Genomic DNA, 26905 nt, shown 5'->3' with positions numbered 1-26905 from the left:
CCATCCAGGGTTACACAAGATTCTGACTCATAAAAAACAAAAACAAACAAACAAAAAACAGTGCTTGTAAACACCTCTGACTTCATGTTCTAAGCTTAGCTGTGCATCTCGAAATTTCATCTTTCTTTATATCTCTTTCGACAGTTTGCTGTGCCATCTTGAAATTTCTTCATTTCTTTTTCTTTCTCTCTCCTTCCTTCCTTTTTTTTTTTTTTTTTTTTTCAAGACAGGGTTTCTCTTTGCAGCCCTGGGTGCTCTGGAACTTGCTTTGTAACAAACCAGGCTGGCTTCGAACTCAGGGATCCACTTGACTCTGCCTCCAGAGTGTTGGGGATAAAGCCATGGCGAGCGCTACCACCGTCCAGCTCCATCTTGAAATTTCTAATCACTTTTGAACAGGGTCTAGGCAACGCCATTGTGCTCCGGCCGGAGCTTGCCAATCAGGTTGAGGTCCTGCCCTCCATCCGTTCGGGCGTTCTGTTAAGGAGCTGTTGGACTTCTCCCTCGTGTGTTACAATGGGAAAATGGAGGCAGGAAGGTACAATAAAGCCACGAGCCAGAAGGCTGGGAGGGGTTCGAACCCAGCCTCGGGCCGGGCTGCGGAAAAGCCCATGCGCGGGCAGCCCCGCGTCTGCGCCCCCTCCGCTCACGACGGCGGGCCGGGTGCTCTGTCCGCGCTCGGGCGCCTTCCTCCCTGTTCCCTAGGCGGCGGCGGCGCGCGCTCGTCCCTGCGTTCGGGCACAGCGGTTGTGTGGCCTGCGAGTTTCCCCGAGTTCACGCAGGCCCTGCGGTTGGCATGGCAACGGGGCAACCTGTTCCAGAGCCGCCCGCCCGCTCCGCACACGCCGCTGCCACCGCCGGAGCCGGGGCCGGCGCCGCTCCCATGATGCACCGCGCCAGCCCAGTCCCCAGTGGGCCGCCATGTTGTCGGAGTGAAAGGTAAGGGGGAGCGAGAGCGCCGGCGAGCGAAGATCGGGGGGCCGGAATCCATCTTCATCCTACCGCTCCGCCCGTGAGTATCCGCACCCGGGTGACTCCAAACCGCGCTCCGGACTCCCCGCGAGCCGATGCGCCGCTCGTATTGGCGTTTGGCCGCGGTTGGTGGGGCGAGGAGGGCTTAGAGACGCCTCCGGGCCTGGCGGAGGCTCGGCGCTCGCTCCGCTCGTACGTGTTTGGGAGGCGGCAGCGAGGCCCTATTGTTATCCGCGAGGAGGGGGTGGGGAGCGGGCCGCGGCCGGAGCCCGGCCCGCAGCTACCGCCGGCGGCTCCGTGCCTCTCTGCGGCCCTGCTGGGAGTCCCTGGAGATTGGCGTTGGCCGTTCGGCTCAGCTCTTTTGTATTTCTTTTATCTGTCTATTTATTTATTTATTTATTTCGGGATGGGTTGGCGAAGCCCGGAGCCCTCCCTTGTGGCCGCGGAGTGGAAATTCGCTGCTCCCGCGGGTCCCTTGGACTTCTGGAGCTTCCGTGGCAGCGCCGAGGGCGGAACAATACATCGCTTTCGAAAGCGGCGGCGGGCCCTGGTCCATGGGCGAGACCCCACGGTGGTGGGGGAATGGGCGATTTTTGCAAGCCTTAGATGAGGAGTGGTGGCCATCAGGAAGTTTCGGATCGCCTTTTGAGCTCCTGGGGTTTCTTGTGGCCTTTTGTTTCCGTGAGAGCGTGTGTGTTTCTTTTTCTTTTTTCTTTTTTTTTTCTTTTTGGTGGGGGGGTGGGTGGTGCGCTTCCTCTTTGAGCCTCCCGGTTGTTAGTGTGCTTTTCTCTCCAAGGGGCTTTTCGAAAGCCTTTGGCAGTAGGAAAACCATGTAGCTGCTCAGCGCTACAGTTTCGGTCCTCACGAACGTGGTTGGTAAACACGGGTCATTTGTTTTCTCGACAGTACCACTCCCACGTCAAGTGAGGAACGCTCCTGTAGTAACTTTTCTCCCGAGTAGTTCACCCCTCCCCCAAGAGCCCCCCCAATCGAAGAACTCCCACACATTACCAAGAGAAGGCTTTATTCTCACCATAACTTTGAAGAATTGTTCGTTTTCATTGTGCAAATTACGATAACGCTTCTTTACACTTGGTCATTTTGCTCACCCCATTAATGACGCTTATTATTAAGATGATTTATGAGGCCTTTTGGGCGTTCTGTTTTTAAGATCTGTTAACTTTTGAAGCTAGGATTGTAGTTTTAGCTTTTCGTTTTGGTGGAAAAGTTACCGGTGTGGTCCTCCGGCTAAAATAAGCCGCTACCTTTGGGGTGTTAGTAAACAAAGTAACCATTTTGACCCATCCGTGATTGTAACTTTGTAAAACATTCTCGGGCAGAGGATTCTTTAACCTGAGCGCTTGGAAAGTACTACTGGGTTCTGAACTCGGAGTTAGTATTTTGCCTTTCCACGGTTGAATTCATCTTGTCCAAGGCTACAGCTTTTTTCAATTGGGATTTGTTTAGTTTGGGGCTGTGATGAACTGCTTTAAGATAAATTTATGTCCACAAAAGGTTGGTTCGGTGTGGTAAAATAAACACCTTTTAAACCGGACCGTCTTAGTAAAAGGAGGTAGATTAATCCACGCTGCTTTGTTTAGCGAAAACTCAATAATAGTGATATTTAAAAAGTACAAACAAACTGCAGCTTGATCTTTACAGTTTGGAAGACTTGGTACTTCATTGTATTGTTAAAACGTCTGTTTTTTAAATAGTCATTTGTAACTTTTAGTGAGCTTTCAGAGTTCCCTGAAAGGGAACATCAGTTTCACGGTTTCTGGTACTTAGGTAACTGATTATTATTTTTTGTTTTGTCAGTCCTAAGATGTTACAAAATTCTCCCAGACACATGTTAGTGTTTAGATGTTGCTCACTTTCAGTTGTCCCTCTTGCCAGGGTTTCTCTTGTCTGAGAAACTGCCTTGCCTCCTTAGGTAAAGCAGGAAGTCTCAGGGCCTACAGAGAGCCTTACAAAAGCCAGTTGTTGTGCTTGAATATTTTTGTAAGTGACCCTTCCCCAGTTAATTTTTAGAATGAGATTGTTTTCAGAGACCAGCTTTTTCTTACTATGGAAATTCATTTTAGGTAGCTTTTGACATTTACTATTTTAAGAATTCTCTTGGAGATTGGGACTCTGTTGCCTTGACTGGTAGGTAACTAAATTTGTGGAATTGTCAGCATAATGATTTGAAATTTGTTAAAACCTTCATAATTTTTTATTAGAAAGCTCCAAAAAAAAAAAAAAACAAAAAAACTAAGGCATGGAGGAAAGACAAACTTTCTTTCTTTGGAAACTGGCAGAGAGAGATTTTTTTAGTTTAGTGGCAAAACTTGGGCTTTGTATCTCTTGGCCTAAAGTATCTGATATAGATTCTCTTGCAGAAGAAAATGTAGTATGCAGTTTGAGGGTCATGAGGTCTTTAGAGAGTCAAGTCAGGAAGCATTAGGCTGGCATTCACTTGGCAAAGGCTGATGATGAAACACCTATGATTTTCTGGTTTTGTACTGAAGCCTAGACAGCATTTTATTCATGTGAGTCTAGAAGGCTAAAACTATTCTAGTATAAGGTTCTGTTGGATGGGGTTTAATTGGGGGGAAAGGGTTCGAAGACGGTATTGGAATTGTTGATTTATACCAGGCTTTTCCAAAGTAGAGGTTTTGTCTTTTTTTAGTTAGTTTTATTTTAGGTGCATTGGTGTTTTACCTGCACGTATGTCTTCTATGTGAGGGTGTTAGACAGTTGTGAGCTGCCATGTGGGTACTGGGAACTGAACCTGGGTCCTCTGGAAAAGCAGTTAGTGCTCTTAACCACTGAACCATTTCTCCAGCCCCCTTGTCATTTGTTAAGAGAATACGTGGTGTTCCAGGCTGGCCTTAAACTCTCACAGTTTAAATGTAAGCTGCCTTTGGAGTATTAGTGCTTCTCCTGCCTTAGTCTCTAAGTGCTGGGATTACAAATTTGGTTTTGAACAGATTGCAGATTGCTTTGTGATCTCTTCTAGCTTCCAAACATGAATTAATTGTAAGAATTTTCCAGGAGGTTACTTATCTAATGAGAGAACATGATTGGAGACTGGGGAGATGATGGTTCAGTAGTTAAGAGCACTTGGTGCATTGCATATATGGTGTATGCCATTAATCCTAGTACTCAGGAGGCGGAGGCACACGGGTCTCTGTGAGTTCAAGACCAGCCTGGTCTACCAAATAAATTCCATGACATTCATGGCTGTTACACAGAGAACCTGTCTCAAAAAACAAAACAAAAAAGAGCACTTGGGGATGCTTTTGCAGAGGACACTGTGGTGTTTTGTTCCCAGCACCCACATGGTGGCTTACAGTCATCACTGACTCCAGTTTTTAGGGACATGATGCCCTCTTCTGACCACAGACATTGCATGTACATGGTGCACATACATGTGGGTAAAACATACCCAAAAGAAGGAAAAATACTTCAAAAAAGAGAAAATGGGGCTGGAGATATGGCTCATTGGTTAAGAGCACTGACTGCTGATCTGGGTTTAATTTCCAGCACCCACATGCCAGCTTACACCTGTCTGTAACTCCAGTTCTAGGGCATCTGATGTGATATCTTCACACCAGTGCACATAAAATAAAGCTGAATAAATTACTAAAAAAAGAGAAAACAGGTTTTTTACTTGTTTTGAGCAGTGCTGATATCCTTGAAAGTTACTCTAGTGGTAGCAGATAGGTGTATACTAATTGGTAACCCCTTTATTTTGTGTGTACAAATTTAATTATTTGGTTTTTGAGGAACTTAAGTAGCAATGCTTCCTAGTAACATTTGATTTCTTTGTTGGATTTCCAGAGGAGTTTAACACCCTACAGATAACTAACTGCCAGGAGCAGTGGCCCACTTCTTTATGCCAGAAATCAGATAGGCAGATCAGTGAGTTCAAGGCCAGCCTGGTTTCCATGTGGTGAGACTGACTCAAAAAACCAAAAAAGATGAAAGTTTTACTACTACTAGGATTCTAGAATGAACTGGGATTGGTTTCAGAATAGCTTGAGATCTCTGCTTCTTTCTAGATGGATGATGATAGCCTTGGGCTCCTCCTCACTTCTGTAATGTTTTACTTGTAATGCTTCCCTTTCAGTGTTTCTGTGATGAGATAGTGTCTGCCATGTGTTTGCTACCTATTCCTGTGGTGAGACAGACCTGGTTTTTACAGTGAGTTTAGTCCTGTTTCTAAGTTGATCACTAATGAACGTGATTGCTTTGTATTTGTAGGTTACTAGTACAAGTCTTGATTTCCCCCTTGTTATGAAACCACTGATGATCTTGGTTAGGATATATATATATATATATATATATATATGTATATACTCTTGTCACACAAACATGTTAGATATTTTAAAGGGTCCTTTGAAGTTACAGAATCTAAGCCATAGGCTTGTTTAAAATTTATTTTTATTTTTTGTTTTATGGTGTTTTCCCTGCGTGAAGGTGTCAGAAGCCTTGGAACAGGAGTTACAGACAGGTGTGAGCCCCCATGTGTGTATTGGTACTTGAACCTGCGCTTTCCGGGAAGAGCAGCCAGTACTCTTTAACTGCTGATCCATCTCTCTAACCCAACCCTAGGCTTTTTTTTTAATTCACATGTTTATAAGTTTTTAAAAGTGAAATTGGAGCATGGGGGGAGTCCAGGGGATTGAATCTAGGGGCTGTTGAGGCTAGGCAAGCACTGTACTGCTCCATTGAGCTATACCTCCTGACTGTAAGCTTAATGATGCTTTCAAAAGTTCCTGGTCACAGTCCTGTTGTTGCATGCCTGTGATCCCAGCACCCAGGAAGTGCAAGTAGAATGGCCAGCTTTGGCTACCTCTTACTATCAAAGCCAGCCTCAGTTACATGAAACCTCACCTCAAAAAAAAAAAAAAAAAAAAAGGAACCTGTTTATTTAAAGACTGAAGTACATTTGGCTTAAGGAGAAAGTAAGTTGAGTAGGGAAGCCATTGATTACATATTATTTATTTTTGTGATCCTAGGGCTCAAATCTAGGTCTCTATCATTACTTTTTATTACTAAAGCTTGGTTACAGTAGTGGGCCCTCATCTCAGCACCAGTTGAAGTACTTGCTTCTCGTTACCTTTATTTTTGCACACACAGGCCCAGGTGCTTCAAAGGAGGTTCAGTTCAGGAAATTTACAAGACACTTTTTTCTTCTTGGTAGAGACTGGTTGTACATGATTGTCTTGCAGATGAGAAGGAATTGTTTAACCTTTTGTACTGGAGTATATGGAATTGTTTTTAAAAATACAAGAATTAAACATCTGTTAACTGTTTGTTCTTAGGTGTTGGTGGAATGAGCGTTGCATGTGTCTTGAAGAGAAAAGCAGTGCTTTGGCAGGACTCTTTCAGCCCCCACCTGAAACATCACCCTCAAGAACCAGCTAATCCCAACATGCCTGTTGTTTTGACATCTGGAACAGGGTCGCAAGCGCAGCCACAGCCAGCTGCAAATCAGGCTCTTGCAGCTGGGACACACTCCAGCCCTGTCCCAGGATCCATAGGAGTTGCAGGCCGTTCCCAGGACGACGCTATGGTGGACTACTTCTTTCAGAGGCAGCATGGTGAGCAGCTTGGGGGAGGAGGAAGTGGTGGAGGCGGCTATAATACTAGCAAACATCGATGGCCTACAGGGGATAACATTCATGCAGAACACCAGGTAAAAAAAGTTCCCTATTTCAGCTTTAAGACTCTTCTAATCACTGTCCGCTTAGGCTGTCTGCTTTCAATGACTTTCTTAAACTCTTTGATTGCTTATTTAGTTTGTTGTAATCAAGAGTCACTTCTTTTAAAGAATGGGTTGCTCATTGTAATTGCCACTGGGTCATTCTGGTGTTATATAGTAAATTCACTAAAGAAATCTCAAGACTGTTTTAATGTTCACAATGCATTTCTAGGAATATTGTTAACAAAATATCTGTTTTTCACCATTGCTATGCTTTTAAGAATTGTTTGGATTTAAATCAGAGCCTTTCTGTTGGCTTGGGTGACTTATCTTTAAGATGCTATTGTTTGGAAGCAATGTGAGAATGTTTAAATTCCCAGGAAGAATTAAACTTGATGGATGTTGCAAATAGAAAATTAAAGGAATATTGAAATTAAATGATGTTATGGTTGAAAGTAGGGGAAATTAAGAAATGATCTGCTCACTTAAGGTTTGTTTGAAGTGGAACTGATGAGTGCTCAGTGTAAGGGTTGGTTGTGTCTTAGGTCCCCCTCTAAGGTTTCTCTGGGTAGCCCTGACTATCCTGGAATTTGCTCTGTAGACCAGGCTGGTTTTAAACCCAGAGACAGCCTACCTCTGCCTTCTTTTTTTTTTTTTTTTTTTTTTTTAAATATTTATTTATTAATATGTATACAATATTCTGTCTGTGTGTATGCCTGCAGGCCAGAAGAGGGCACCAGACCTCATTACAGATGGTTGTGAGCCACCATGTGGTTGCTGGGAATTGAACTCAGGACCTTTGGAAGAGCAGGCAATGCTCTTAACCTCTGAGCCATCTCTCCAGCCCCCTACCTCTGCCTTCTGAATGCTGGGATCAGAGGTGTGCATCACAAATGGTGGTTTTACTTTCTTATTCAATAGAAGTGTATTGAGCAGGTTGATCGTAGATCTTTGTTTTACTGATGTAGGTATATGTAGGTGAGGATGCTAGTGATAAGGCAAAGGAAATATCTTCCGGACCTGAGTTATTTTTTTAAAAGATCTCTCTCTCTCTCTCTCTCTCTCTCTCTCGCTCTCTCTCTCTCGACAGGGTGCTCTGTGTAGTCCTGACTGTCCTGGGATTCACTTTGTAGACCAGGCTGGCCTTAAACTCAGATCCACCTGCCCCGCCCCTGCCTCTGGATTGCTGAGAATAAAGGCGTATACCATCACACCCAGCTCCTCCCTTTTTCCCCTTTATTTGGTATTGTTTCTGTAGTGCAGGCTGGCCTAGGACTGAGTGCTGGAGTTCCAGGTGCAACTTGTTCTGGATAACAGCTTGAACAGATACATGAAGTATAATCATGAGAGACTGAGGTGTAACTCAGTGGCAGAAGTGCTTAGCATGCTTGAGGCCTGGGTTTGAACCCCAACAGTGCCAGAAACCTCGCAGAAAGCGATAGGAAGCTGAGATGCATAGCATTGTGAATTACAAATGCTGGGGTCCTGGCTCATGAATTAACAGGACAAGTAGGTAGTCTACATGTTGAGTTTAGGTAAAGATGGGATGCAGTAGGTAGATGCTATATGTGGAGAGGTGTCAAGCTAAGACTACATGTTTAGGTGGTGCCTTTGGAAAGGCAAAGCAGAAAAAGCCCCTTATCTCTTGAGTTGGCCAAACGTTTAGAAGTCATAATCTTTGCTTTTAAAATCTGTGCTATAATCCTGGTGATGGCAGTGCACGACTTTAAATACCAGCATTTGGGAGACAGAGGCAGACAGATCTCTGAGTTCAAAAGGCAGCTTGGTCTATACATTTCTAGGACAGCTAGAACTACACAGAGAGACTCTGTCTTGAATTTCCCCTCAAAAACAAAAAAGCAAACCTCTGTTACAGACCTGAAGCTTCTTATATTGACTCCTTGTCACAGGGTGGTGCATAAAAGCTGAAAGGAGATTAAAACTTAGGATAGTTTTTTTTCCCCCAAAGTGAGCAGATTAGACTCTGGATCAGTTGATAGCAGAGTTCTGAGATCTAAGATCTAAAAATCTGGTTGTGCAAGTCACCAAATATTTCTTTAAGGCTTATTACCCTGCTTGTCTGAAGTGAGCCCTATAATGAGGATCACATCTGATTTACCAGGCAGTTTGTTTAGCAAAGCAGTTAGAAATCAGTGGCAAACCTGTTTACTACACAGGGTCCTAAACCATTGCTTGGCTTGGAATTAACTAACAGTCACCATCACACTGTAGTAGGGAGGGTACCCCAATAATGCACAATGGTAGAGAACTCTGGGTCGCTGATACATAGTTATGGGGACTCCACATACTTATTTATACAGTAATTGTGTGTTGTAATGTCGTGTTCCCCCTCCCCCCATTGGTGTAGTTGATAGCATCTTACTCTGACCTGGCACTTGATGGGATCCTCTTGCCTCTTTCCTTCGTGCTGGGATGACAGCCATGTCTAGTTTGGTTTTGGTATTTGCCTCACTTTTTGGAACGAACTAATGTAGGGCAGAGGTTCTTGTGCCTTTTCCCCTGGATGTGTTCTTCTACTTTTTTTTAAAGATTTATTTATTTATTTTGTATACAACATTCTGCCTCCATGTATGCCTGCACACCAAAGGAGGACACCAGATCTCAGTACAGATGGTTGTGACCACCATGTGGTTCCTAGGAATTGAACTCAGGACCTCTGGAAGAGCAGCCAGTGCTCTTAACCTCTGAGCCATCTCTCCAGCCCCGTTCTTTTAATTTTTTAACTCAGGTAAACACAGCTGTTTAATTTTGCCCTCAGGTAGACAAGTGGGTCTTCCAGCTTAGCTGTCCCAGAAATGACAGGCTAAAAGTAGACAGCTTGTGAAAGGAGTTGCAGAGTACAGGGGAGGGCTGTGCAGGGGTGTGTGTTCCAAGCCAACTTGGACAAGACTGAGACCTTGTTTTTGTTTTTGTTTTTAAAGGCAGCTGAGGTGGCCAACTCCTATTATCCCAGCACTGAGCAGGAGGAACACTAGAACAAAGGGACATGACTAGGTAGGGACCCTGCTCTTTTTAGCCACTGTTACAGGTGAGGGTGAGAGGATGTGTGATCTCAGGTAGGTTGAAGTAAGAGTTTTTGAGAGCCAGACAGGTTCTAGGCACTGAGTTCTGTAGTTCCTGAATTTGATCCTTATAGTTCTGTGAGGTAGCGTTTTGCTATGGACAAGAGACTAAAGCTTAGTCATGAGGCAGTTTCTAATGCTAGCATTACAGGAATGTACCACCACCATGTCCAGCAGTGTAAGTGTGGGTGCAGTTTGTAAGTTCTTGGTAGACTTCTGCCTTCAAAGGAAGATATGCTGGACCTCGGAGAACTGTTGGAGCAAAGTAGCACATTCTTAGGCCAATGGATAGTTTTACTGGGACTGTAGGACCATAAGCTTGACAGTAGATAAATATAAATGATGTTGACTGTTATGTCTCATCCAAATGTGACTGAAGTCTTGTGTTTGGTGTATGTTCTCTTTTTATGAGGGGTGGTAATGTCTAAGTAGTAATTTTTTTTTTTTTTTTTTTCGAGACAGGGTTTCCCTGTAGTTTCTAGAGCCTGTCCTGGAACTAGCTCTTGTAGACCAGGCTGGCCTCGAACTCAGAGATCCGCCTGCTCTGCCTCCCGAGTGCTGGGATTAAAGGCGTGCGCCACCACCGCCCGGCCTAAGTAGTAATTTTGGGGAGTTATTTATCTCTGTAGAGATATGGTCACAATATGAAGTGACCAGTGCCTTCTACTGTACTACTGGTTATTCATTTTTTTGGGGGGCTGTTTTCTGACCCCTTTTACTTTTCTTTTTCTCTTCTTTTCTTTCTTTGGTTTTCAAGACAGGGTTTCTCTGTGTAACAGCTCTGGCTGTCCTGGAATTCACTCTGTAGACCAGGCTGTGTTGTGTGATATTTTGTTTTGTTCTGCCAAATAAAGCTTTTCTGGGGATCAACTAGCCAGTGCTTAACCACAGAAGCGGGGCAGTGGTAATTCAGAAAGTGGAGACAGAAAGTGAGGGCCCCTGCCAGTTCTCTGATCTTCCAGGTTTTTACCCTGGGGGTTTCTCTGTTTCTCTCTGGCTGCCCTGGAACTCACTCTGTAGACAGGCTGGCCTTGAACTCACAGAGGTCCACCTGCCTCTGCCTCCCTGAGTGCTGGGATTAAAGGTATGTTTTAAAGTGACTTTTTTTTGGCATAACTGATCAATTTGCTTTTCTATTTATTTTATTATCATTCATTTATTTTGAAGGCAGTCTGTTCCCTCTCACTCTGCAGCCCTAGCTGGCCTGAACAGGCTGTGTAAATCAGGCTGGCTTTGAATTTACAAACATCTGCCTGTCTCCTGAGTGTTGCAATTAAAGGTGTGCACTAAAGCCCAGTTATGGGACAAAATAAAATCAAATTAGTAATTTGCTTTTCATCAGAGTGGCTGTGGTGGAATTTATACTTTATATGAATATAAAGTCAAGGGACTTTAGATTCATGTTCCTCCCTTTTGTGAAAACTTTTTTTTAAATATTTATTTATTTATTATGTATACAATATTCTGTCTGTGTATGCCTGCAGGTCAGAAGAGGGCACTAGACCCCATTACAGATGATTGTGAGCCACCATGTGGTTGCTGGGAATTGAACTCAGGACCTTTGGAAGAGCAGGCAATGCTCTTAACCTCTGAGCCATCTCTACAGCCCCCTTTTGTGAAAACTTTACAACTTAACCTTTTTTTAAAAAAAAGTTTGTTTTGCCTCCATGTAAGTGAACCACACACATGAAGTACCCACAGTGCCTACAGAGGCCAGAAGAGGGCATCAGATTTCTTGGTACTAGAGTTAACACAAGATTATTAGCTGCCATGTGGGTGCTGGGAACCAAACTGGGGTCCTTTTTTTAAGAGTAGCAGGTGTTTTTAACTGATGAGCCATCTTTCCAGTCCATATTTATTTATTTTAAGTGATTTTTATTTTTGAAATGAAAGTCTTGCTATTTTGCCCAGGCTGGCCACAAGCTCAAGATTTTCTTGCCTTCTCAAGTAGCTGGTATTACAAGCACATATCATATATACAACACTTGGTTTTTTCACTTTATAATACTGAATTCTTTAAGGACAGGAATATATATAATATATATGTGTGTGTATATATACATACACATACACACACATATGAAATAGAGGAAACATTTTACGGTCCATGGTTGAACTGTGGCCTTTATATTGGGTTATCCACGTAGACTTACGTAGCTCTGTCCTGGCCATGGTGCCATGGAGCATACTTCTTGCAGTTTTTCCTGTGGTTTTTGGTACTAGAATCTGTTCTCACTGATCTAGAACTTTTGTAGGCCATGCTAGCTTCAAACTTCAGAGATCCTATAGTACTCCCCATATAAATAAGGTGGGCATGGTGAATCTAGTCTCTAAGCCCAGCCTTCAGTAGGTTAAGGCAGAAGAATAGTGAGTTGGAGGGTAGCCTAGGCTTCATAATGAATCTTTGTGTTAACCCATGCCCCCCCTGTATGAACAGTAAAAGGATAGAATTTCTGCATAACTTGGTTTAATAAGTAAAATTTCTATATTTGATTTATTTTGAATCTTCAAAACTCTTGTTTTTGGACTCAGTGGAAGTCTCTGGAGGAGAATGAGGGAAAGTGAACTTGGTGGTAGTGGGTTGTAAAGTAAGGCATTAAGGACAGACAGACAGACAGACACTTCTTCTAGACATTAGTAGCAGCTATATTGCACACATTATAACATCCAAAACAAGCCATTAAGGTGACAAATTTGAGGATGCTAGAAAAGAGCTATCTATTCATGTAAATAAGTTGTATTTTAATAGTCATTTGAAGATTCAGGATTATTTTTCTGACTAGCATTGAAAATTTCATCTTGTAAAACTAAAGGTTAAATCTTTGACATGTGATTGTTTGTACTCTTATTGTGAAATCTATTTTCTCTGTAAAATGTTGGGAGATAAAGTAGGTGATGAAATAGGGGAAGCATTGTAAGATCCATGGTTGAACTATGGCCTTTATATTGGGTTATCCATGCAGACCTAAGTAGCCCTGTCTTGGCCATAGTGCCATGGAGCATATTTCGTGGTGTTTTTTCCTGTGGTTCTTGGTACTGGGATGTTGGTCCTTGTAAATTGGCATGATAAGGAATGATCATAAATGGGCAGGCAGAACTCTGGATGGAATGGCTTCAGTGGCCGTCTACTGATCTTTTTTTAGTTTGGTGTGGGCATCTTATGATGTACGAAGATGCTTGTTTCCTCTCCAGTGCTGTAAAGTAACTCTGACACCTTGTAATTAGAGTTGAGTTTTGGTGTAGATTGCTTAGGTTCCTCAGCATTTGGACCAGTAGCAGTTGAATGAATAATCTATCTTTCATATTTTGTATCCTCTTGTTCCTACACTCTTCACCTTTTGTATTCTAAACTTCCAAGATTTAACATTAGGTATTTGGTTACGAGGATGATCAGTCCTTTGAGTATATAATCTGAAGAATTATGGGTTCAGTGGTCCTGGTGTGTGCACTCATGTCCTGTCAAATATTGTCCTAATGCTGTAAAACTTGATGTGTATGCTTTTTGGGCAACACCTTGTCTCAAAAAGCTTTGGTAAGGTATTAGGAGAAATTATAATAGGTAATAGTGAGATGTCACAATGGAAAATAAAATGACATTATTCAGAATTTATTTTGAGTTTAAGGACAGCCTGTGCTATAGAAGGAGACCCTGTCTCAAATTAAAAACAAACCAAAAATGCATGGAAATAATGTATACCATAATTACAGTTTGGTGAAGAAAAGAGAATGGAATGAATGGTTTTCTTTTTCTTTTTTTTAAAATTTATTTATTATGTATATAGTGTTCTGGGCACCAGATCTTATTTTTTTTTTTTTTGTTTTGTTTTGTTTTGTTTTGTTTTTCGAGACAGGGTTTCTCTGTGGCTTTGGAGCCTGTCCTGGAACTAGCTCTTGTAGACCAGGCTGGTCTCGAACTCACAGAGATCTGCCTGCCTCTGCCTCCCGAGTGCTGGGATTAAAGGCGTGCGCCACCACCGCCCGGCTCAGATCTTATTATAGATGTGTGTGAGCCACCATGTGGTTGCTGGGAATTGAACACAGGACCTCGGGAACAGCAGTTCTCTTAACCTCTGACCCATCTCCCCAGCCCTCTTTTTCTTTTTTTGAGACAGGGTTTCTCTCTGTACCCTTGGCTGTCCAAGAACTAACTCTGTAGACCAAGCTGGTCTGGAACTCACAGAGCCTACCTCTGCCTCTGAGTGCTGGGATTAAAGGTGTGGTCTACCACTGCCCAAAGAAAACTAGCCTGGAGGCAGAAATGGGCAGATCTCTGAGTTTGAGACCAATCTGGTTTACATAGTGAGTTCTAGGACAGTCAGGGCTACACAGAGGAAACCCTGTCTCGGAAAACCAAAACAAAAACAAAAAACAACAAAACCCTCCTCCTTTTTCCTGTGTTTCCATTTAGTTTCTTCTGGACACATGGAGTTGTGATATAAACTCAGTGAGTCCTGGTACTTTGTTCTCTGTTGGGAATTGTGCAAATGCAGCAGCAGGTTGTATGAGTTTATTTATTTACTTTGTGGAGATAATGAGAATGGAGCCTAGGACTTTGCTTATGTTAGGCAAGCGTACTGCTGCCTGGCTACATTTCCAGCCTTGAAGTATTTTTAGAATTAATAAGCTTTCAAGAAAGTAATTTTAATGTGTAAAAACAGGGAGCCTAAAAGACTCCCTCTTTGATACAGTTTGCTCAATTAAAGTGTTAATTCAGTGCTTGTTGGTTGTTGATAGGTTGCTTTGCCATCATCACAGTATTCTCACCAGCTGTAGATGTAGTACCCTAACACTTACTCCCCATCCCTGTCTAATCTAGTCTGTGGATGGCCTGTTCAGAACTTTTTTCAGTTGGATAGTCTCTGGTTGTTTGTGACTACCTTCCCTCCTGTAGCTTAGGCCAGTGTTTGAAGCGCTTACCCGGGGTCTGGGGATGGAGTCCCACGGTGGTGCTGCTTTCTGAGTAACTCATGTTTGCAGGGGAGTCACTGGTGCTGTCCACATTACTATTTCTTTTTCTTTTTTTTTTTAGTATAATTTTTATTTTTTCTTTTATTAAATTTTAAGATTTATTTTACATCCCAACTGCAACTATGTCTGGTGCCCACAGAGGCCCCGAGAGGATGTTGGGTTTTCTGGTACTGGAGTAAACAGGTGTTTGTGAGCTGCCACGTCAGTTCTGGAAGCTGAACCTGACTTCTCTGGAAGAGCAGCTAGTGCTCTTACCTGCTGAGCCATCTATTCAGCGTCTATTACAATGTTTAAAAAATACCAAACTGGCTGATACAATTTTTTTTAACTCATTAAAGAGTTTATTCGAATTTGTGTTTTCCCAATTGTAGATTAAGGAGATAACTATTATCCAGAGTCAGAAGTCTTGGAAAATGCAAAACAATGAATCTGCTTATGTCTTTCCTCTGAAGAAACTTGGTTTCATGAAGGGAAGGAAGTACAAAATGGTTTCAAATGGGAATGTCTGTCACTCTGTACTGAGCTATTGGTTCATTTCCTAGAAAATGGGTTTATAGCTGGGCATGGTGGTGCAGTCCTTTAATTCCAACAGGTGGGAGGCAGAGTCAGGTGTATTTCTAAATTCTAGGCCAGCCTGGTCTACATAGCTAGTTATTTCCAGGACAGGCTGTTACACAAGGAAGCCCTGTCTCAAAAACACCAACCAACTAACAAACTGACCAGCTCTCCCTCTCCCCCAATTTTATCTTTTTTGTGTTTGTGTTCCTTGAAATGAATCCTCTGTCCCTCCAACCAGAAACTTACCAATTATAAAAATTTATCCTTAACTTAGGCTTGTCCCATTAGCTCTTATAACTTAAATCAACCCATTACATTCTGTCACATGGCTGTTGCCTCATCCCTCCTTAGTGTTCATGTTGCTTTCTCTGCTTCTGCTTCCTTCTGCTTTTGACTCTGCCTTTTTTCCTCCAGAGTCCTCTCTGTCCCTGGAAGTCCTGCCTAATCTCTTCTGCCTCACTACTGGGCCATTCAGCTCTTAATTATACCAATCACAGTGACATATCTTCACAATGTACAAACATCCCTCAGCAGTTCCTATGTGAGTGGATTTGTCATGCCATGGTTTGTAAGTGGAAGCCAGAGGATAATCTCTGATGGTCTCACCTTCTCTATTTGAGAAACAGTCTCTTGTTTGTGCTGATGTACCAGGCTAACTGGCTCTTGAGCTTCTTTGGGATACTGTTTGCCTCCCCTCTTGCTCTGAGAGCACTGGGATTAGAACCCTATACCAGCTTTACCTGGGTTCTTGGAATCAAACTCAGGTCCTCATCTCCCCAGCTCTGTTTTCCAACTTTCAAATATCAGAGGGGTGTGGGTATTGGCCGGGAGGGGGGAGCTTAGTTTGTTTGTTTTCAAGACAGTGTTTCTCTGTATAGTCTGGTTATCCTGGAATCCAGTAGAGTTTTCATATTGGGACAGACTTTGGAAAATTGTTTTACTTTTTTTCCCAATGCGACAATTTTTGTTTTAATAAAAAAGGGGCCGGAGAGATAACTTAGCCTGTAGGAACATGTACTGCTCTTGCAGAAGACAGAAGCTCGGTTGTTCACACAACCGTTGTAGTTTTTCCTTCTTAAGCCTCCTTCCTTTCTCACCAAGCCACTTTCTATTTTATTTTTTATTAATTTTTTCAAGCTAGCAAAGAGAGTAACAGGTTTTTTTTTTGTTTGTTTTTTTTTTGTTTTTTTTTTGTTTTTTTTTGAGACAGTGTTTCTCTGCAGCTTTAGAGCCTGTCCTGGAGCTAGCTTTTGTAGACCAGGCTGGTCTCGAACTCACAGAGATCCGCCTGCCTCTGCCTCCTGAGTGCTGGGATTAAAGGCGTGCGCCACCACCGCCCGGCTGTAACAGGTTTTCTTACATTTTCACAAACTATATATCACTATACTTTGTTCTTTGCTCCCTGCCTCTCCTGCTTTCTTGAGACATAGACTCCATTATCCTTTCCCTGTCTCTAGAACTTCCTTGATCTTCCTTTCATAATCTTCTATACATATGTATACATAAAAATTCATCCAAGTGGTGGTGGCGGCTTACACCTTAATCCCATGGCGACAGACATAGACAGACAGATCTCTGAGGCCAACCTGGGCTACAGAGTGAGTTCTAGGACAGCCAGGCTGTACAGAGAAACCCCATCTCAAAAACAGACAAACAAGGGGTGGTATAGTGGTTAAGAGCACTAACTGCTGTTCCATAGGACCAAGGTTCAATTCCCAGCAACTCTTAAAATCTGGCAACCTCACACAGACATGCATGCAGGGGGAACACCAATAAAATAAAATAAAATAAATAAAATAAAAAAACCAGACAAATGAAACAACACAAAACAAAAACCAAAGCCAAACTGGGGCATATGGGGTTGTTAAATACAGATGTTAAATGTGAGGGAAAGCACGTGACGTATTCTATGCTTTTTCTGTTTTTGTGAAAATGTTAATTCTTTCAGATGTTAAGTTAGTATATGTACATATTCCTTTCTCTCCTCCTTTGAGGCTAGGCTAACCTCAAACCAGATGTGTAACCAATCCCAACCTTAAACCGATCTCTGCTTCTTTTAAGTGCTGAGATCACAGCTATTCAGAGTCACATCCAGCTTGGGCCATATATTCCTTATCCATTCATCTGTGGTTTACTTCTAGGCTTTCTGTGCCTTGGGCATTGTGAATAGTGCAACAAAAACATGGATGTGTGATGGTCTCTCTGCTATGTTGCCTTAGAGTCTGTGTTATGTTACTTGCTTTCTGTTGCTGTGGTAGCAGCTCACCATGACCAATGCAACTTAATAGAAGTAAGGGTTTCTTTGGGCTTATGGTTCCAGAGGGATAAGAATTTATTGTCATTATGGCATGCAGGCATGGCAGCCTAAGTAGAAAGCTGAAAGAACACATCTTGAACCCCAACCAGAGTGGGGGAGCTTTAGGCTTGAAACCTCAAAGACAGCCTCTCCCCCCCCCCCCCCATGACATTCTTCCAGCAAGGCACCTCCTAGACTTCCCCAGTCAGTGCTACCAACTGGGGGCTCAGTGCTCAAATACGCAAACCCACATCATCTTCAAGCTTCTGTTAAAGTGCCTCATTTCTGGTAGCCATTGCTAGTTTCCTCTTTCTTCCTTAGGTTGAATTCTCTTGTGCCTGTTTGGTGCTTAGTTAAAACATTTATTAACAGTCTTACAGTTGAGTATTTCCTGTGTTTCCATTGGGTGTTACTATGCTGTTGTAGTAAACAAGTGATGGACCATCAAATCATAATCTCCAGTGATGAGTTGTCATTAATGTATGTTTTCAAAACCTCCCTCCCTGGTGATTCTTATGGGTGCATCATTAGTTAAGGACCACTGGATGCTTCCTCAAAGATGTCTCTTAAAACTTCTTCCCTGGCAAGTAGTATGTAAGTGCTGAATGAAGACATTATGTCATCAGGGTACCCTGAGGAAGATGCATTGAATGAGGTGTTTTTTGTTTTGCTTTTTTTTTTTTTGAAGAGTATTAAGATGTCATTTTGAATTGATAAACTTGTAAGGTGTAACCGAGTGTTGGGTCTTGAATACTGAGATGGTTTGGGTTTGAATGAAAGGCTGTATTAAAGAATCTTAAAAAGGTGTGGCTCTGGCCGGGCGGTGGTGGCGCACGCCTTTAATCCCAGCACTCGGGAGGCAGAGGCAGGTGGATCTCTGAGTTTGAGGCCAGCCTGGTCTACAAGAGCTAGTTCCAGGACAGTCTCTAGAAACTACAGGGAAACCCTGTCTCGAAAAACCAAAAAAAAACAAAAAAGGAAAAAAAAAAAAAAAAAAAAAAAAAGGAAAAAAACTCGAAGCTTGTGAGGTGGTTTGGCCTTGAAGGTGCTGGTTGCTAAGCTTGTAACTCTAGTTCTAGAGGATATTCTTTTCTGGTTTCCAGGGGAGCTGGGGATGCATATTATGGTGGCCAAACATATGTGCAGGCAGAATGCCTATAGATACATAAAAAAATAACATGAAAAAAGTGAGCTCTTTTTTTCTTCTGCTTTAAAATTTTTCTTGTTTTTTAAAATATTTATTTGTCTATTCATTCATTCATTCATTCATTCATTTATTTATTTTACAATATTCTGTCTGTGTGTATGTCTGTAGGCCAGAAGAGGGCACCAGACACCATTACAGATGGTTGTGAGCCACCATGTGGTTGCTGGGAATTGAACTCAGGACCTTTGGAACAGCAGGCAATGCTCTTAACCTCTGAGCCATCTCTCCAGCCCCTTGTTTTTTGTTTTTAATTTAATTATGTATACAATATTCTGTCTACATGCATGCCTGCATGCCAGAAGAGGGCACCAGATCTCATTATAGATGGTTGTGAGCCACCCTGTGGTTGCTGGGAATTGAACTCAGGACCTCTGAGCCATCTCTCTAGCTCCAGTTTTTTGCTTTTGAGATAAGTTTCATTCATTATGTAACTCTGGATGGTCTTGAACTCATTACAAAGATCAGACTGGCCTTGAACTCGTACACCTACCTGTATTTGCCTTGACTACAGTTTTTAATTTTTAAAAAGGACTTATTTTTTATTTGTGTTTGCATATATGTGCTGGTGCTCCCTGGTGCCAGAGAGTACATTGGATCCCTTGCTGAATTATAGGTGGTCTTCTGGAAGAAAACAAGGATCTTAGCCACTGAGCTGTCTCTCTAGCACCCTTTAGTTGGTTTTTGCTAGTAACTTTTTTTTTTTTTTTTAGTTTTTCGAGACAGGGTTTCCCTGTAGTTTCTAGAGCCTGTCCCAGAACTAGCTCTGTAGATTAACTTTTGTTTTTATGTCTCAAAAAAGCTCTCCTATTCTGTTACACATTTGAGATTGTATACTAAATATGTCTGTATGGATATAGTTATATTTATTTTCTTCCATAGAAAAATGCTTTTAGAAGTATCCTTTAAACCTTCAGGTGCGATAACATTTTTCTAGGCAAGCATATTCTTTTCACAGTATCTTGATAGCTCATCTCCTTTTGCTTCTTGAATTAACAGAAGAGAGCCTGAGTATGTGTCCACAAATAGACTGGGCAGCTATTCTTCATGGGCGGCTGGAGCATGCTTTTGTTGCACACTCTACCTTCAGTTTTCTATTTTTGTGCACTTTCATCTAGTGTAGTTTTCTTGGATCTGGATTATTTTAATCTTTTTGCTTTTGTTGTATAAAAATAATTGGAATATAGGATGCTGAGTTAAGACTCAAGTTCTGGAGCTGGTCTGCCTGTATAACTGAGCAAGGGTTTTTTTTTTTTTTTTGTTTGTTTGAATAGGTATGACCCCCATAGACTCATGTATTTGAGTGCTTGGCCCATAGGCAGTGACATTCTTAGGAGATATGACCTTGTTGAAGTAAGTATGGCCTTGTTGAAGGAAGTGTGTCACTGGAGTTGGGGTCAAGTTATGTCCAGTTTGGCACACAGCTCACCTGTTACCTGCTGATGAGGACATAGAACTGAGCTGTGTGCTGAGATGCTGTGCCATGATGACAATGGACTAACCCTGAACTGTAAGCCATAAGCCAGCCCCACTAAGTGTTCCCTTTATAAGAGCTGCCATGGACATGGTATCTCGTCACAGCAATAGAAACCTGAACTAGGACAGGCTTTAACTTTTTTTTTTTTTTTTGGTCTGGTTTTTGCTTTGTTTCAGAAAAAAATGCAGGGAGAGAACTTCATTAACAACTATCTGAGAACTAAGAAACAGTGTTAGGATATAGTAAACCCTAGCTGTTACAATATCTGTGTTTCATGATGGCACTGAAGATTGATCTGTCTCTGCTTCAAATAGTGCTGTTTGTAGAAACTGCCCACGGACATTCCATACCTCATTTTTAAAAATAAATTTGTTGGGCTGGAGAGATGGCTCAGTGGTTAAGAGCTTTGCCTGCTCTTCCAAAGGTCCTGAGTTCAATTCCCAGCAACCACATGGTGGTTCACGATCATCTGTAATGAGATTTGGTGCCCTCTTCTGGCCTGCAGGGATACACGCAGGCAGAACACTGAATACGTAATACCCATTTTTAAAAAAATTTTTTTTTGTCAGTTATATGCCCTTATTTTGATTTCTTCCTAAGAAATAACTATACAATAGTCTGTATATGACTTATTTTTTTTAATAAATATGAAAATTTTTAGAAAATTTATTGTGTCCATGTGAATGTTTTGTGTACCCACTTGTCTACATAAGTACAGATATGCTTGGAGGCCGGAAGACATTTCATCCATTGAAGCTGGAATTAAAGGTAGTTATAAGGTGTCCAGTGGTGTTGGGAATCAGACTGTGATCTGAAAAAGGAGCAACCATTGAACCCTCTAGCTCCATGAAAGCATACTCTTAATTTTGGCTATAATGATCTGTTTCTAGAAAGGTAATGGTTTCAGTGCTTCTTAAATTTGTGTAGGTGTGGGTGTGTGAGTGGGTGCGTGGGTGTATGGCTGTGATTGTTTTCCTTATGGAACTCAGATTGGCCTTGAACTCACCTTGTAACCTATTGTGACCTCAAGTTCAATTTCTCCCTAAAGTTCAAGTGATTCTTCTGTCTCAGCTTTCCCAAGTGCTGGGATCATAGATGGTGCCATCATACCTGCTCCTGAAGGGTTTACTAAAAAAGAATAATTTTATTTATTATTTTATTTTTTAATAATAAATTTTATTTATTATCATTTATTTTATGCATGTGTTTTGCCTGCAACTATGTGTAGGTAAACCACATGTGTGCTGGTGCCCACAGATCAGAAGAGGGGGCATCAGATTCCCTGGAACTGGAGATAGATGGTTGTGAGTTGCCATGTGGGTGCTGGAACAAGAGCTATTAATTAATTAAGCAGGGTTCTGCTTGCATGTACACCTACACGCCAGAGGTCACCAGATCTCATTACAGATGGTTGTGAGCCACCATGTGGTTGCTGGGAATTGAACTCAGGACCTTTGGAAGAGCAGGCAATGCTCTTAACCACTGAGCCATCTCTCCAGCCCCCACAGCATAGAACATTGACTAAGACAGCAACTCACTCAGTAGCCCACTGTCTTACCTTCTCCCACCTTTGCTTTTTTTTTCTTTCTTTACTTTTCTTTTTTTTGCAGGATTTCTCTGTGTATCTCTGGCTGTCTCAGAATTTACTCTGTAGACTGGCCTCGAACTCGCATTCACACCACCACCACCCGGCAGCTTTTGTTTCTTCTTGTAATTATGTTTGCATGTATGTGTGAGTATGTACACATGCAGGTGCCTGCAGAGGCCAGAGGTGTTGAACTCTCTTGGAGCTGGACTTTTAGGTGCTTGTTAAGCCTTCTAACATTTGTGCTGGGTCCTCTGGAAGACCAGTCATTATATATGTGCTCTTAACCACTGAACCATCTCTTCAGCTCCTAAAATTGTTTCTTGAGCTGGGAGTATATGTGTATGCTGCCATGCTAGGCTACCCAGGCTTAAGAGGCTCTACATCTATTGCATTCCCTCCCTCCTTCTCTCCCTCCCCCCTTCCCTCCCTCCCTCCTTCCCTCTTGCCTTCCTTTCCCCTCTCTTCCTCTCTCGACAGGGTTTCTCTGTGTAATCTTGTCTGTGTAATCTTGGGAACTCGCTCCCACTTTGTACTGTCCTACTTTGAGTCTTTATGTACATATATGTTTCTGATAGAAATTTAGAAATGTTTTAGGGTGCTAGAGGAGTGGCTCAGAGCTGAAGTGAATTTGCTGCTCTTCTCCAGATTCACTTCTCAGCACCTACATGGTGCTGCTGTTAACTGTAGTTCCATAGGATGTGACTCTCTCCCCTGGCCTCTCAGGCAGCAGGCACACACATGATGCACAGACATACATGCAGGTCAGTGCTCATACACATAAAAAATTTAGACATTTTAAATAGCTATATCAAATTCCGTAACCTCTCCCACGCAGGGCATGCTTTTAATTCCAGTATTTGGGAGGCAGAAGCCGGTGGATCTCAGTTTGAGGCCAGAGTGAGCTTCAGTACAGCCAGAGCTACACAAAGAAACTGTTTTGAAAAGTGCCCTCCAAATTCTTTTTTTTTTTTTTTGTTTTTTGTTTTTTGAGACAGGGTTTCCCTGTAGTTTCTAGAGCCTGTCCTGGAACTAGCTCTTGTAGACCAGGCTGGCCTCGAACTCAGAGATCCTCCTGCCTCTGCCTCCCGAGTGCTGGGATTAAAGGCGTGCGCCACCACCGCCCGGCTCCTCCAAATTCTTTAAAACACATATTGTATTTAATAACTCTTACTGTTTTATCCTGTTTGTTAATCTCCCCATTATAACATCAAGTTTGAGATCTTTGTCAGTAAATCTTTGCCCATATTTCTGATTATTTGCTTAGGCTTTAGATTCCTGGAAGTCAGTTTATCAGGTCAGGGGGCATGGAGATTAATAAAACTCATAAAATTTATTGTCAGATTCCTAGAAAAGCCAGTAAAACATGCTGATTTCCCCTGAGGCAAGATAAGAGTTATTTGACAGAAGCTGCCTCTTGGGGTATAATTTCTGCTTTTTTGCCACTCCCATTTGCTCTCTTGGCAATCATAAGATTGTAATTTAAAGGTACAAATATTCATGTGGATGACTCAACTTTTAATTTAGCTAGATGTTCAAAGATCACATGGGGGAAATATGAGCAATTTTTATGGTATTGCTAGTCATGTTAGCACATAGCCCTAGTATGTGTTACCTCAGGAATGAAGGGAGAGAGGCCCACCGTGGCTCTCAGTTCTCAGACTTCCAGTCCTTGAGGAAGAGAGAGCATTTCAGCTGGATTAGTATAGGTAGTACTTCATTGGTCCTCCTTATCAGTGTGGGCTTGCTTGGTGAGTAGTAATTTCTCCAGTGAATCTGTTTTAAAACTGATCATTCTCACTGGTAATCCCCCCCCCCCCTTTTTTTTCCTTTTTTTTTTTTTTTGTTTTTCGAGACAGGGTTTCCCTGTAGTTTCTAGAGCCTGACCTGGAACTAGCTCTTGTAGACCAGGCTGGCCTCGAACTCAGAGATCCGCCTGCCTCTGCCTCCCGAGTGCTGGGATTAAAGGCGTGCGCCACCACCGCCCGGCTTTTTTTTCCTTTTTTGATGCATGGTCTTACCATGTAGTCAAGGCAGACCTCAAACTCAACTACCATTTTATTTTTTTGCTGTTACTGAGTCAATACTGATTTCCTATACCACAGTAGCTACCTCCAACAACAGATGGAATAGTCTCATTTCGTAGTAAATTGTGCTTATTTGCAAAGTTTCTGCCTTAAATTTCTGCTGTGTTAAAGGTGACCTTAATTATCTACAGATACTGGACACTCACTAAAAAATCCACTCTGTACGTCCTCACAAAACAGAAAATGAAAAGGGAAATGTAGTATTTAGACTACAACTGGAGAAAAATTCGGAGGCACTAATTTTCTGAACTCAACCTGTTGTACTAAGATATCCTCACCCCATGGAGATATTGTCTTACTCATTATGTAGCTCTAGCTAACCTGGAACTCTGGGAGACCAGGCTTGTAAAAGGAGGCTGCTCATTCGTTTCCTGGCTGCCTGGACCTGAAACACAGAAACTATATTAATTACCAGACTGCTTGGTCAATGTCTCAGGCATATTTCTTGCTAGCTCTTACATCTGGAATTAGCCCATTTCTATTAATTTATGTATTGCTACGAAGCTGTGGCCTAATGGTAAGGTTCCCGTGTCTGTCTCTTTTGTCAGCTACATGGTGTCTCCTTGACTCCACCTATTCTCTCTATATTTCTTCCAGCTTGGCTGTATTTTGTCCTGCCCTAGGCCAGAGCACCTTTATTCATTAACCAATAAAAGCAACACATACAGAAGGACATCCCACATCACAGACTAGCCTGGAACTTACTGAAATCTGCTTGCCCTTCTTCCTGTAATGTTGAATTTATGTGTGCCATCACATAGCTTTTGTTCTAAATCTCCCTCTCCTCTGTGTAGGGGTTGCAAGCAAGCACTATATCACTCAGCCATATCCCCACCCCTGCCTCTCTTTTTAAAGATTTAATTATATGTATGAGTGTTTTGCCTGCATGTATGCATATGTACCACCGGAGTGCCTTGTGCTCATGGAGGTCAGAAGAGGGTAGTTGATTCCCTGGAACTGGAGTGACTAATGTTTTTGAGCTGCCATGTGAGTGTTAGAACTGACCCTGAGTTTCTATGGGAGAACAGCAAGTGCTTTTAACTGCTGATCATTTCCAACCCTTCACTTAATATTTTATGAGACTATTACTTAGAAATTTGTTCCAATCCAGTTTTAAACAGTTTTGGGCAAACTTTATTTGTTTTACCTATCTACCTTCCTGTTTATTCACCTATTTTTACTCATTTACCCATTGATTGGTTTTTTGAGAAAGGGTTTCTCAGTAAGTAGCTTTAGAGCCTGTTTTGGAACTAGCTCCTGTAGGCAGGCTGGCCTCCAACACACAAGAGATCTGCCTGCCTCTGCCTCTGCCTCCCAAGCACTGGGATTAAAGATGTGCTCGACCACCACCTGACTTATTTTACGTTTTACTTTTTCTGTATGATTTCTTTTAAGATTGCTATTTCAGAATGAAATTTTACTGTTACTAGTTTTATGTGCTATTTGCAAATCACTATTTTTCAAGGCAAATAATATAATAGCTTTCTGTGTAGTCATAAATAATAAGCCCCTTGAATAAGCTTATACCTTAATAGCTTCCAGACAGGACTCATGTTTATATTTAGTAGGGCCTTCAATATCAGTTAACTAATATCTCCAATTAAAGAAGTGGCCTTGCTGTTTTCCTTTTCCCCTCCCGCCCTCCCTCTCTCCCTGTTTTTCAAGATGGGGCTTCTCTGTGGTTTTGGAGCCTGTCCTAGAACTCGATCTGTAGACCAGGCTGGCCTCGTACTCACAGAGATCCGCCTGCCTCTGCCTCCCGAGTGCTGGGATAAAGGCGTGTGCCACTACTATTCAGCCCATCTGTTTGTTTTCAAATAGAAATTTCTTATAGGTTAGTGAATACTGACTTAGTGACAACTTGTTTTGTCTTAAGTTTATGTCCTGCATATGCAATAAAAGACTCAACAAACTGTTGCACCCAGCAGTTGAGTAATAATCTGAGCATGTTCTTCAGTCGTGTTTTCTAAGTGGTGCTGAAGACTAACCCCCCCCCCCCCCCCCCCCCCCCCCGCCTCCCAGGAACTCTTTACTAGTGAGGTCCATTCATTCCTTAGCACCAGTGTCTGTTTGCTTTAGTTTTATTCTCTGGTCCCAGTGACTGCAGAGCTTACCAGTGTCTGCTTTATTATTCTGTGGCCTTTTAAAGTAAACAAAATGAAATGATAATTTAAGAAAAGTGTATATGTATGGGTCATTAAAAAAGTTTTGAGCCAGCCTGGTTTACAGGACAGCTAGGGCTGTTAAACAGAGAAACCCTGGCCCATCTGCATCCCCACCCCCCACCCCGAGTTCTAGTGTACTTGACCTAGCCTTTTAGCCCATTTGCCGTGGAGTCCCCGTCCTCCCATTCTACTTTAGACCAGCAATGTGTCAGAGTTGGGAGAAACAGAATAGGAATGGCCAAGAATTTTAGGGGAGTGCCTCCCCCCCCCCCAAGGTTTCTCTGTATCCCTGACTGACTGGTACTCACTCTGGACCAGGCTGGCCTTGAACTCAAGAGATTTGCCTGCCTCTGCCTCCTGAGTGCTGGGATCAAAAGCATGGGGTACCATAGCCTAGCATTCTATTTCTTGTCAATGACAATTGGAAAAAAAAGGTAATGTTACCATGGGCAGGAAGCAGTGATTTATTTGGGGATATGGGGCAGTGTCTGAATGTCTTCACTTAGTTTTTTTGGTTTGGCTCAGAGTTGAGATGGCAGAAGAGTGGGTATACACTGAAATGTACATTTCAGAAAATATGTTCAGACTTTTACTAGGGAGACAAAATCCCCCCCCCCCCCCACGAATCCCATGACACAGCAGAGTCCAGCTTGGTGAGCCAGTGAGTTTTATTGGGCTACTTAATAGGAATATGGATGACGGGTTGCTTTTGAAGCAAAGCTCCCAAAAACGGTCAGCCTGAACCTCACTGTATAGTCTGTAGGCAGCTCAGCAGTTTGGAAGGGTCTTCCCAGGTGGCTCAGTTCATCTAAAGCTCT

At 42.4% G+C, this 26905-nt stretch overlaps 1 protein-coding gene across 15 annotated transcripts in view; it reads left to right on the top strand.

Annotated features, from left to right (window-relative positions):
* The first annotated feature begins 909 nt into the window (after positions 1-909).
* The window catches only part of Pum1 (pumilio RNA binding family member 1), a 114441-nt gene continuing 88445 nt past the window's right edge, over positions 910-26905 (top strand). For 12 of the 15 annotated variants that reach the window (XM_038334824.1, XM_038334823.1, XM_038334822.1 and 9 more), the window contains exons 1-2: positions 910-1012; positions 6285-6658. In XM_038334824.1, coding sequence (XP_038190752.1) covers positions 6296-6658 — 363 coding nt within the window. In that variant the 5' untranslated portion in view covers positions 910-1012; positions 6285-6295. Of the gene's footprint in view, positions 1013-6284; positions 6659-26905 lie in introns of those variants that run through there. The other 3 variants (XM_038334828.1, XM_038334827.2, XM_038334826.2) reach the window with 1 other exon arrangement.

Source organism: Arvicola amphibius, chromosome 6 (assembly GCF_903992535.2).
Source record: "Arvicola amphibius chromosome 6, mArvAmp1.2, whole genome shotgun sequence".
Lineage (NCBI taxonomy): Eukaryota > Metazoa > Chordata > Mammalia > Rodentia > Cricetidae > Arvicola > Arvicola amphibius.
The sequence above is the reverse complement of the archived record's forward strand: the minus strand, read 5'-3'. Positions and strand labels throughout refer to the sequence as shown.